The sequence below is a fragment of the Danio rerio genome, chromosome 4, assembly GCF_052040795.2.
Source record: "Danio rerio strain M-AB ecotype USA chromosome 4, GRCz13ab, whole genome shotgun sequence".
NCBI classification, from domain to species: Eukaryota; Metazoa; Chordata; class Actinopteri; order Cypriniformes; family Danionidae; genus Danio; species Danio rerio.
In genome coordinates this window covers 4,790,018-4,803,114 of record NC_141024.2, presented here as the reverse complement: position 1 = coordinate 4,803,114, position 13,097 = coordinate 4,790,018, and the positions used below count along the sequence as shown (strand labels likewise).

The following is a 13,097-nucleotide window of genomic DNA, read 5'->3' as shown; positions in this document are numbered from 1 at the left end:
CCTTTACAAAAATTTGAGTCCACAGTTTAAAAAAAACAACAACTCTTTCTACGTGTGAAGTTCTCTTTGACTGGTATATCTGCCTCTGCTGTATTCATTCAGTGGTGTCTGGGGTTGGTTGGCGTAACCAACTAATTTTGACCCTTTACAGTACTATTTAGTCCATAGTTAAAAGAGAAAACTTTTTTTTAGTGTGAAGAACTCTTTGACTGGTATATCTGGCTCTGCTGTACTCATTCAGTGGTGTTTGGGGTTGGTTGGGGTGACTGTTGCAGTCGGGCAGAAACTCGATCTGACCTTCAGCGACAGCAGCACTCCCTCCTCCCTCCTCTTTCTTTCAGTCTCGCTGATACGTCTTTCCCACCTTTCCCTCTAGCCATGGCTTACTATGACGAGGGGCAGAGATCAACACCCTGATAGTCTCAGAGCCAGGTGGAGGACACCCCATCTATCACAAGAAAACCACTTCAGTGATGCCCGAACAGGACAACAGACCCATTGTGGGTGCAGGTGAAAGTGCTGAATGCGCAAACGGAAGGAGCGTGTAGAAAAGTTCCTGTGGTCTGAAATGTTTACTTGGCCACCTATTGTTTATGCTTGTTCAACCTTAGTACATACAGTACACTTCCAGCGAATCTACTTATATGAATAAGTTACGTAAGGGCTTCACAGGAATTCACAAGGAAATCAGATCTTTAGCACATAAATCTCTCTATACTTCTTAATTACTCATCCGTGTAATTCCTAAAATCTCTTTCCTACTAGTGTAGATACAAAAAAACAACAATGTAGTGCAAACAGACCATCACACTTGAAAATACATGTATATTAATATTGGCAATTTGCACAGGCCACATAATTTATTGGTGACGTAAAGATACTCAATCAGCCCCATGTTTTGATGTGCTTGGTTAAAGAGCTGTCTGCTGGAGATTTACTCCACGGGTGATTCAAAAGGCTCCCCGTCATTTAAATGAAATAATAAGCATACTTTACAACAGGGAACTCCTTTAACCAACCGCAGGTGCCGGCATTGTTCCTCCTCTGTCGTGTCTCTTTGTGTGGCGCTGTTTGAAAGGGCAGCAGTAGCCGTGTATGCTGAGGTTAGCAGAGCCCGCTGTATGCCAGTAAGGTGTGCCCTGCATTCCTCACAAACAAAACACACACATACACACACCACCTGGACAAACCACTCGGCATGCTTGTAAAGCATTTTGTACAACTTTAAGGCTGACAGCATGGGATAAAGGAGCAATACACTCGTCTTTAATAGTGGCTTCAGAAATGGAGTTACTCATCTCTAGATCAACCGGTACAATGGAAGACACAAATGTATTGGATTCAAGATCATCAATGATGCTGCAATGTACTGTAACACACACACTTATGCTGAGTTCAGACTGCAGGATTTTCGAAGTAGTCGTGTCGCAGGTGTTTTCACACTGCATGACTATCTGGCATGGTTTCCGCTACATTCATTCTTGCATGGCGGGCGCCACACCAAAATTCATCCCGCCGCGGCTTCATTACAGCTTCTTATTAATTCAAAACATTCATTAATTGTTGTTGTTTTTAATAGCGGGTGATAATCGCACCAAAACGTATTCAAAGGTAAGGGAATTAGGCCTATAACAGCGCAAACTTTTTTGTTACCGTAGGGCTGTGCGCTATTTGTTTAACACTTTAAGGTGACGTGCTGACAGACTGACTGACTAACTGACCGGTGCGCGATGCGTGAGGCCATCAAACATGACGTAGCTTTTAGTTAAGATCAACACAGTTTCCATAACAACACTTTATTTATAGATAAAGGTCTGTGGTTCTGCATACAAATACTTTAACGTTATCTTGCTTGAGTAGTTTATTGCCGTTTCACTTTACCTCAGGACGCATTAATACCGATCTGTAGGTCTATTGAAGACATTCATAAATATTCCTAGCAAATCTTATTAATGTTGGAGACATTCTTACTATATATACGCACTAAATCACACTTCAACAGTGTTTATTTGAGAGCGCGCATGAAGTTCTGCGCTTGAGCAGCGTGTTTGAGGGCGTGCAAGGAGTTTTGTGCACGAGCAGAGGAAATCAGCGCACAAGCATTACATAAATGCGGCCCGATGTGTGCTCACCACATTTCTCCATTTGTCATTGAAATACCAATAGGTAGTTTGTAGATATGTGTAAAAGAACTGCTGTCACAGCTGGAAAAAATCCTATAGGAAACACTGTCTGGGATAGCGTTTCGTCGCTGCTTTGTTTACACTGTAGGATGGGTCGGTGACAAAGGGTTTCACACTGCGTGACTTTAAAATAGGAAGAATCGCTGACAACTTTGGTTGTACAATGTAGTTTTCAGACCAAGACAAACACATGCAAGAATTGACATGGAAACAATGCGGGGTCACGTAGGATATCTTTTGTTATTAACTACATAATGAGAAAGAAGCCTTTAATGGGGTAGAAAATGTACTTGTTTTGCTGACCTGGCCTCTGAAGGGAATTAGCAATTTCTCCTTAACTTTCTTTCTGTTTCGACCAAGTTGTGATAGTGCTCAAAATATTGCACATAGACATGTTCAAGATGATCTGATGGTCTGAGAATTTCAGAAACTGTTGCTCTACTGGGATTTTCGCATACAGTACACCCATCTCCAGGGTCTATAGAGAGTTGTTTGGATGAATAAAACATCCAATGTAAATGCCTTGTTGATGGCAGAGGTCAGATGAGAATGACCAGACTAGTTCAAACCGATGCAAAGGCAACATTAACTCAAAAAAACTACTGATGTCTGTTGAAGAGTGATTCTGTAGAGTGAACAAACACACAAAACCTTGATGAAGATGAACAAGGAATGGAGGAAGAAGAAGAAGTGCACACCTGTGGTAAGGGGGTATTAATTAACCTGTTGATTTTGATTTCTGCACAAGTGGTAGATGTGGGTTGAGGAATTGCCAGATTGAGGTAAAAACACTTTGAGATATGAATACTCCATCACTTGCGTGAGGTAATGAGCTTCAAACAAGATTTGGTAACTTGACAAACAGGGACAAATGGGGATTTTTCGTAACTAGATTGGGCTGGACAAATTATGGGAGTTTCCTGGGAGAATTACAAATCAGGAGGGTGGCAGGAAATGGGTGTGAAATACGGGATTCTCCCGGGAAAACGTGTTGGCAGGTCTTAATTTCTGCTTTCAGATTCTGGGGGTCAGAACTTGGCATACGACATGGCCGCATGGATCCATCCTGCCTTGCATCAGTGGTTTAAATTATTGGTATGGTGGATTTCCTGGAAGCTTTTGGATACCAGTTGAGCATTGGTTAAATCTCCAACAAGTATTGTTGCTAATCATACAATCCATCCTTGCATAAATTAATTCTCAACCACCAGTTCTTAATCCAATCGAGCAGCTTTGGAAAGTGCTGGAATGGAGGATTCACATCCTGGATGTGCAAACAACGGTGATACGATCCTGGACTTGAGGATCTATGATGAGTCTTCCCAGAGCCTTATTTTTGCTCTTCCTCTTCTGCTTGATGTCTAAAAAGACAAAGAAACACATTCACCTGTCAACAGGAAGTTTACACCAAGTTTCAACAGGTAAGTCTTTTTAGTTTCTCAATGGCGTTTGATTGAAAGTGAGTTCTGTAAATGGTTTTGTTCGTCATGACGCTTTTCCACAGCCTTAGAGTGTCATGTGACATTTACGGCTTGTTTGGTTGGCTCAAAAAGCTCAAGGCTCAGTGTAAGGTAAACATTTTTTCTAGTCTGCATTATGAATAGCTTTGGATCTCCTCGTGACTGTTGACAGAGCAAAGAAAGGAAAGTTGAAAAGGTTGAAACATGGGAGGCACGGTCACATGAGGAGAAACATATCCGCTTGGCCTTATACTGTATTTTTCTGTTTGCATTGTTTGTGTGCATTTCCTGCACAGTCAATCTACTGTATGTATCAAGGGTGCTAAAACTTTTCCTTATGAAGGGCAAAAAACCAAACTTTATTGAGGCAAGTGGGCCAGATCTAAACATAGTTGCTATGGGTAATTTCCTAATTTATTTAATAATAGTTAAAATTACTATACAACTTTGTTTATATAAACCAATACAGTATTTTTTACATTTTATAATAAACATATTATAGTAAAACAAAGCTATTTAATTTATAACAGAGATAAACTAGTTTTTGCCTTGATTTGCTTGCCGATGTCTTCTAAATAGTCCTCTATATGTGACAGTATTTACATTTAATTGAAACATTTAATTTCAGTTTGCTTTTTTGGAGCTAAAAAGGTTACATCGAATTAGAAATGATGATCTCTGTTTTAAAGGCAATCAACTCTCTAAATCAGGGTTCACCAATCTTGTTCCTGGAGGTCTGATGCCCTGCAGGGTTTAGCTTAACTAGTCAACACACCTGCCTGGGTGTTTTAAGTATACCTAGTAAATTTATGCGAGAACAGCAGGCGCGAATGGCACTTGCGAGAGAAACTTGAGATCTGAAAAAGTGTACGCAGTGGCCTCTGGCGGATTCGAGAAAACAAAAACTGCAAAAAAACATAGCTCCTCGGACATATTTGCCGCTCTCCAGAAATGTATATAGAGGTACGTTTTCAGTATGAGACTAAATCAGGGATGTCCAGACTCCTGCGTCCTGCAAAGCTTAGTTCCTTCCCCAATCAGACACAGCTGCCCTAGCTAATCAAGCTCTTACTAGGGAGTCTAGAAACATCCTTGCAGGTGTGTTGAAGCAAGTTGGAGCTAAAGTCTGCAGGACACCAGCCCTCCAGGACCGAGTTTGGACACCCCTGGCCTAAATTGATTGCATTACACACAGACAAAATCAGCCCGTTTTCTTTCCCTCAGATATACATCACAATAGGAAACAAAAGACTATTGCAACATTGTGGAAAAATGCTAAACTCTTCCTGTTAGTCATCTTTTTTCCCTTTTTACATGCCTGCAGTCATATATATACAGCTTATGGTTACCATATGTAAATCGGACAGTATCATTAACTCCTAGCTCTAAGTTTTATTGTCGAGCATCTACAAAACTCAGACTTTATGTGATGCATTACCTGAATGAAAGCAAAGTGTTCCTGAATTGATATAAAAAGCCCCTAGAGGAAGAATATCCTGTCCTTTTGGAATCATGCCATCACTGTTTCCTCAATGTTTTTGGTTTAAATGGAGATGAGTTCATTTGTGAAATATTCAGAATTATCACTCATCTGATGTCTTCATTTAATGTGCACATCAGCTTCCTGATTGGGGGAGTTTTTAACTGCGAGAAGCACAACCAATGTTAGTGTCCTGATTTGAGGCACCTCGTTTTAGTTGGAACAACGTCTCTCTTTTGCTCTCACTCTCACCCTTGATGTCTTATAATCATCAAGAAAGAGGAAGAAACACATCCTCACCTGTCACCAGGAAGCTCACAGCAGCTTTTTACAGGTAAGCTCTTTTTTGAGTTTCTTTACTTTTAGTTTTGCTTGGTTATGACACTGTTAGTTCTTTAGAGAGTCACGTGACACTTTTAGACTCGTGTGATTGGCTCACTTTCAGTCAAGGAAAGTTTCAAAAATGATTCTGCTTTGCATTATTAATAGCTTTGGATCGCCTCGTGACTGTTGACACAGCAAAGAAAGCAAAGTTGAAAATGTTGGAACATGGGAGGGACGAGAAACATATCCGCTTTGCCTTATACTGTATTTTTCTGTTTGCATTGTCTGTGTGTGTGTGTGTGTGTGTGTGTGTGTGTGTGTGTGTTTTTGTGTGTGTGTGTGTGTGTGTTCGTTTGCTCAAAGGCAACCTTAAGATCCCTATATGTCATCACTGTAATGCCTAAAAACTTCAAAACGTCGTCCTACACAAACATCTCCAACAAAAAGTTAACCGTCAGAAGAATAGAGCGGATTATGGAGGGTTGTAGAGAGTTTCCTGTCCCAGCCCTTTTATAAAACCACTGGAAAACTCTTATAATATGCATTTACTAGACAGTTTCACCTAATGATTATAGAGTTCTCCACTGGATGCCCGTGAGCAAACACTGCGCATTAATTTTTCAATATTTACTCCTTAGTTGGCTGCCATACCTAGTCATTAGGATCTTTTGAATGCGTTTTTTACTGCAATTCGAGGACATGAGAAAGTATGCAATTTCTTTCTCTCCATAGGAGGTTTCTTTTGTAACCCGACAAATATGAAGTATGAAAGTGATAATATGCTGCTGCAATTGGCTGATTTATGGAATGTCTGTAAAACTATATCGAAAAAAATGGGTCAAACATGAGACGTTTCATTTTGGTGGGTCAAACTCAGATTATCAAAGTGTATTTATTCAGCCTGATCTCACGAGAAAATGTAAGTATTTTACATTTTGCCAGTTTAGTGGCTAATACCTTTTTAAAAAGGAGGCGTGGCACCTAACCCCACCCCTAAACCCAACCGTCATTGGGGGATGAACAAGTCGTACTAAATTTTACGAATTAGATCATACGAATTCATACGAATTAAGCTACGGTCACATTAGAGTTTGTGTGTGCGAAATTCTGTCGTACGGCGCTGCGAAAGGGGATGGGATTAAACAAGCTTATTAGACATTTAAAAAAGCTAGTAATTCTCAATGTTTTAAATTTCTGTCCAGAGATGTCATGTTTTGATCCTGGATTGTTCTCAAGCAGTCAAGTGATGCGATTTCGCAGGTCACAGTTCACCAAGCTTGAACTTTGCACCGCAGTAACCTGCGAAACTTGACGCATGACCCCGCATTTCCGGTCTGACGCATTCGCGCGCATATGAATGGAAGTCTATGGAAGGAAAAGCCCAGTGTGACCTCAGCTTTAGACACTAAATCAAAAAGTTACGAATCGCCATGAGATTGTGTTGATTTATTTACGTTGAACGCATACTAAATGGAAGTATTTGCTTTAAAGGAGACCTATTGTGTCCCTTTTTACAAGATCTACAATGATGGTCTAAACCACAGGTGTCAAACTCCGTTCCAAAAGGGCCGCAGCTCTGCACAGTTTAGTTCCAACCCTAATTAAACACACCTGATCAAATGGGTCCTTCAGGCTTGTTTGAAACCTACAGGTAAGTGTGTTGGAGCAGGGTTGGAACTAAACTGTGCAGGGCTTCGGCCCTCCAGGGATTGAGTTTGACACCCCGTATGCAGACGATATTCAACTTTACTCTGTATGTACACCTACTTCATCCGCCCAAATAGACAATATCTCTGCTTGTGTGAAGAATATTAATGATTGGCCTACCTCAAATTCTCTGAAACTCAACATGGACAAAACTGAGATGATTTTCATTGGCACCCCAGCACTTACCAGCAATATTTCCAGCAGTTTCTCCTGTGAGATTGCTGGCTCTCACATTAAAACATCTACTTCTGTAAAAAAATTCAGGTGTAATCTACGACTCCACACTCTCTTTTCAGTCTCACATTAAATCTGTTCTTAAATCTGCATTCTTTCATTTACGTCGCATTTCCCAACTGCATCCCTTCATCAGTAGCAAGGATGCTGAGACGATCATCCATGCATTTGTCTCCTCACGCATCGACTACTGTAATGCCCTTTTCATTGGTCTGCCTGCCAGCCTCATCTCCAGATTACAGTATCTTCAAAACTCTGCAGCTAGAATACTCACTCATACCAAACGTTCTGCTCATATAACCCCAATCTTGGATGACCTCCATTGGCTCCCTGTTGCATACCGCATTAAATTAAAAATTCTCCTCCTTGCATTTAGATCCCTAAATAGCCTAGCTCCCTCCTATCTCTGCAACATGCTTGTCCCCTACACCCCAACTCGTTCATTAGCAGATCATTTAGTGGTATTGCACCCAAACTCTGGAACTCTCTACCAGGCTCACTCCGCTCTGCTAATAATATCTCTGAATTCAAATCCTTACTTAAGACTCACTTATTTTCTGAATGCTTCACTTCTATCTGCCAAACTGACCACTTTGTCTGATCCACTTGCGCTCTGCTCATTTGTCTCCTAGATCTTGTTTGTATGATTCCAGTTTGTTATATTTAACTTCCTGTATGTTTGTTTATCTTTTTTTTTTTTTAGCACTCTTTGTAAAGTGGCCTTGAGCTCTGGAAAGGCGCAATATAAATAAAATTATTATTATTAAGATGTAACAAAAATCTCTAATGTCTTTAGTGTGTGTGTGTGAAGTTTAAGCTCAAAATACCACACACATAATGTTTTATAATGCTTTAAATCTGCCCCTTTTAGGCTTCAATAGTAATTGTGGCATTTTTGTGACTGTCGCTTTAAATTCAAATGAGATTTTTCAAAATAGGGCGGAGCTACAGCATAGCATAGTGGCAGATTCAACAACAAGACTGATGTCCTATGCTAATGAAGGAGAGTTTGTCACTAGTGGGCGGGGCTTTACCCCTCTGATGACACGTACAAAGGGAGAATGTCAATCAAAGTGTTTCTGCAGACTGATTTTATCATGGGGATTAGAAACATTTAAATTAATACATTTTTACTATTTTGATCTGGTTATATTCACATACTGTAGCCACACGGCTGTGTTTAAACCCCTTATGAAAGTGATTTTTGCATAATAGGTGCCCTTTAATGTTACGAATATGTAAAATAATATATTAATGAGCATTTTAGGGCTGCGCATGTGAGCCCTTTAAAATTACTCAGAATATGCCTGACATATTTCAATTGACAAATAAACAATTGTTACATGACTGACACTTAGTTGGTGGCACATCATGATTTTGCCAAGTAGGATGCGATCCTGAACGAACATTTATGTTGATACTAGAGCAGGCCCGTAGCCAGCCTGGTGAAAGGGTTGGTTCTTTTTTTCTATTTTTTCATTTTATTTGCCTCATTTTCAAAGTCCCTGTTAAAGGGATAAAATGAAAGTTACCAATGCATGAATGGCGTTGGAGAAAAGTCGTTGTCTTTACACATGTTAGTCCAGTTAACAACTTTATCTTAAGAGAATGATCACTAAACGCTCAGAAATATTAAACGTAGAACATTATTAAGTATACAAATAAATAAAAGTCACTTTAATTCCAACAATTTGCCCTTTGTGTACAGTAAAGCGCCTGTTAATATGGAAGTCACAATTATTCGCTTCCCTTTGAATTTATTTTCTTTTTTTTTTTTTATATATTTCCCAAATTAAGTTTAACAGGGCAAGGAAATTTTCACAGTATGTCTGATAATATTTTTTCTTTTGGAGAAAGTCTTATTTGTTTCATTTCGGCTAGAATAAAAGCAGTTTTTAATTTTTTTAAACATCATTTTAAGGACAATATTATTATCCCCTTTAAGCTGTCAATTTTTTTCAATAGTCTACAGAACAAACCACTGTTATACAATGACTTGCCTAATTACCCTAACCTGCCTAGTTAACCTAACTAACCTAGTTAAGCCTTTAAATGTCCCTTTAAACTGTATAGAAGTGTCTTGAAAAATATCCAGTAACATAGTATGTGCTGCCAACATGGCAAATATAAAATAAATCAGTTATTAGAGATGAGTTATTAAAACTATTATGTTTAGAAATGTGTTGAAGAAATTCTCTCTTTGTCAAACAGAAATTGGGGAAGAAAATGAACAAGGGGTTTAATAATTCAGGGGGGCTAATAATTCTGACTTCAACTGTATTTCACAGTCCAGTAATCGAATTTATCTTAATAGAAAGATCACAAAAAGCGCACAAACATTAAGTGCAGATCATTATTAAGTATAAATATAAATAAAAGTCATTTTAATCTTAACAATTTGCCTCTTGTGTACAGTAAAGCATGTGCTATTATGGATTAAAATGTTACAAATGCAAGATCCTCTGAAGAAAAGTCGCTCGCTACATATTTTACAGTAAACGACTTCATCTTCATCGAAAGCTTACAAAGATTAAGAGCAGAACATAATACAAATACATAAAAGTAGTTTTAATTCCAACAATTTGCCCATTGTGTACAGTTAAGAGCGTGTTAATATGGAGTAAAATGAAAGTTACCAATGCATGATTGACTGTGGAGAAAAGCATCACTAAGCAGAGCAATATAAAAGCCATCTGTCCATGCTGGACGTGCACGGGAGAGTAGAAGATTATGTGCGTTGAGAGAGAGAGAGAGAGAGAGAGAGAGAGAGAGAGAGAGAGAGAGAGAGAGAGGTCTGCGCGCTGCACTAGTCAGTGTGAGACTCTCAGCACGCACCGCGCGCTTTTCTATCTGGAAACTTTCGACAAAAGGATTCGTTATAAACTCCATTACCTTCATGTCGGCTCTGCTGAATATTTCCTCACCGATGCTATGGTTACCTTTATTACGGTATGTATCCTTTAAAAGTTTGTTTGCTGGGATCGTCTGTTTGCTGGGAGTCTGGAGCGCTCCTGGCACCGTTGCGCATTTACGCTGCTTCCCAAGTGCAATTTACTGGTGGAAAAAGTGCACAGAGTGGGGAAAATGAAAATGCATGTCAAACAAGGGGGAAAAACACGGTGTAATTTTGGGATAGAATCCAAAAATGTAAGCCTTAAAGCGTATGTGGAACTTTTGGTGCATTTGGGAAGAATGTGAGCTGCTATGCGCCTCTCGCGCCTCAGGCTTGAAAACCAGTATGGGCAAATTCACTTCTCAACTTTCAGAGATTGCTCTTCTCTTTATGCGCAAAAGACAATAGACGATCAAAACTATTTTTATTTTTATTAACATTATTTTAAAAGCCTAACAAATTATAAATGAAGCGTAGTTTTTAATATATGGCTGTAAATGCAAGCATCGATTTTTTTTTTGTTTTTGTGTATGCACTCTTAAAAATGAAGCTTGCAAAATAGTTAGACCACTGTATTAATAATTTCCTAAGAGAACTTTAGTGTGCGTTTTACTAAACCAAAGGGAATTTTACGCACTGGAAAGTTTCCATCGAAGTTCTCCATGAAGCTTTTTAAAGCGTGTGCGATTTGGAAAAGCTGATAAAAACAGCATAAAGCGCAAATGCAGTCTACTTGGAAATACTTTGCTCTTTGGTCTTTCCTCCGAGAGCTGGCTGAGATTGGCAGACAATCCCTAAAATAGATAATCCACACAAATCTGAGCTGGAGATGCATTGAGCGAAGCCCTTCAGGTTTTGTCAGTGGCTTTTCCTGTTCGTCCACTGGCATGTGTTTTTGCGCTTGTGTGTTTGATATAGCCTTGTGTACTCATCCAGAGTGTGTTTCTGCTTATGTTATGCCTGATGTGCGTGTCTTGTGCTGACATGCTTCTGAAAACGAGCATCTGTCAAATAAAGGATCCGACACTGAGGCTAAAGGGTTAATGCGAATCATTCTTACTAGTGAACATGTGGCAGTAGAAATATGGGACATGCGGTTTTCTTTATAGTCTGAGATTATCAGAATTTGGGATATCGCATATTTCGGTCGCTCGGTCTAATAAAGAAATTTGATACTTATTTTATTTCGAGTTGAACATTCAGTTCCAGGTTCTTTGTATTGAGTTTATGTGCATAAACGGGTCAAAAACAAAAGATTTACTGTTGATGTAAATTGGTGTAACAGTAATTTATGTACCAAAACATTCGGTCAGGCACATTTGGAGCAGGAATCATCTGATGAAATATTAAAAGACTCTTTTGACAGTGAAATGTTTCCTGGAAGAGAATGACTCCGTTAACACCAGAGTTATTTGATTCTAAAGTTAAGCGTGAACTGATTAAAAGTCCCTTCAGTGGGTCAATGAGTGTCTAAAATGTCTACTCATTGTTTCTGTCATTTAAATATGTTTAGTTTAGCATCATCATTTAATCTTATGTACTATTTTAATAAGCATGTGTCAGAATAAGTTATGCTGGATGACGAATGAAAAATAAACTAATAGTTTAAGTGTTTTTTTTTTTCCATCCCATATGGACATGGAAAGGAAATTAAATGCATGTCAACCCAAAAACCTTTAGATGCAGAATTCATTTGATACATTTTGATTAGTTTGTATACATTTCATTTAATATTTTGTGAATCAAAATGGTTCATCTCATCTTTGACCTGTAACCACTAAGTTATCCCCTAACAAAGCAAAATTTTAGGCATTGAGTCATGCGGAAATGGCGTTTTAAGCTCAAAAATACCTTTGGATACAATATTTGTTGGATAAATTGATCCATTTTTATACATTTCAATTTATATTTTTAGCCATCACAATGGTACATCTCATCTTTGACCTGTAACCACGAAGTTATACCAACAAAACTCAATTGCATGCACTAAATGTTGTAAAAATGCTCTTTTGTGGTCACAAATACCTTTAGATACAGTATTTATTTGATCGGTTTTGATTAATTTGTAAACAATTTAATTGATATTTTGGCCATTAAAATGGCACATCTCATCTTTGAAATGTAACTACTAAGCTTTACCTGCAAAACTCAAATTGCATTCATTAAATTATACAAAAAATGTCTTTTAAAGGTTGAAATTACATTTAGATTCAGTATTCATTTAACAAATTAAAATTAAACTCTATACATGACATTTGGTATTTTGGCCATTAAAATGGTATATCTCATGTTTGACCTGTAACCACTAAGCTATACCAACAAAACTACATTGTATGCATTCAATTATGTAAAAATTGCATTTTGAGGTCAAAAAACCTTTAAATACTGTATTCATTTAATACATTTTGATTCGTTTTTTTACATTTCAATTGATATTTTAGGCATCAAAATGGTACTTCTTATCTTTGACCTGTAACCACTAAGTTATACCAAAAAACTCAATTGTATGCATTAAATTATGCAAAAGGGGCTTTTTACAGTCAAAAATACCTTTTAGATACATTATTCATTTAATGAATTTTGATTACATTCTATACATTTTATTTGGTATTTTTAGCATCTAAATGGTACATCTCATCGTGGATCTGTAATCACTAAATTATACAAATAAAACAAAATTGTGTGCATTAAATTATGCAGAAATGGCTTTCAAAGGTTGAAAATACCTGTAGATACAGTATTCATTTAATTAATTTTGATTCATTTGTATGCATTTCGCTTGTTATTTTGTGCATCAAAATGGTACATCTCGTCAT

At 38.1% G+C, this 13,097-nt stretch overlaps 1 protein-coding gene and 1 long non-coding RNA gene across 2 annotated transcripts in view; one reads left to right on the top strand and one right to left on the bottom strand.

Moving 5' to 3' along the window:
- Positions 1-806: 806 nt before the first annotated feature.
- LOC141381574 (uncharacterized) lies at positions 807-11,168 on the bottom strand. Its single transcript, XR_015942171.1, has 3 exons — positions 10,919-11,168; positions 10,281-10,442; positions 807-3,544 (listed from the first exon to the last, which is right to left on the bottom strand). It is a non-coding gene; the product is annotated as an uncharacterized LOC141381574 (long non-coding RNA).
- The window catches only part of ntf3 (neurotrophin 3), a 35,889-nt gene continuing 32,995 nt past the window's right edge, over positions 10,204-13,097 (top strand). Inside the window, 1 exon segment of the mRNA NM_001327813.2 lies at positions 10,204-10,337. Coding sequence (NP_001314742.2) covers positions 10,320-10,337 — 18 coding nt within the window. The 5' untranslated portion in view covers positions 10,204-10,319.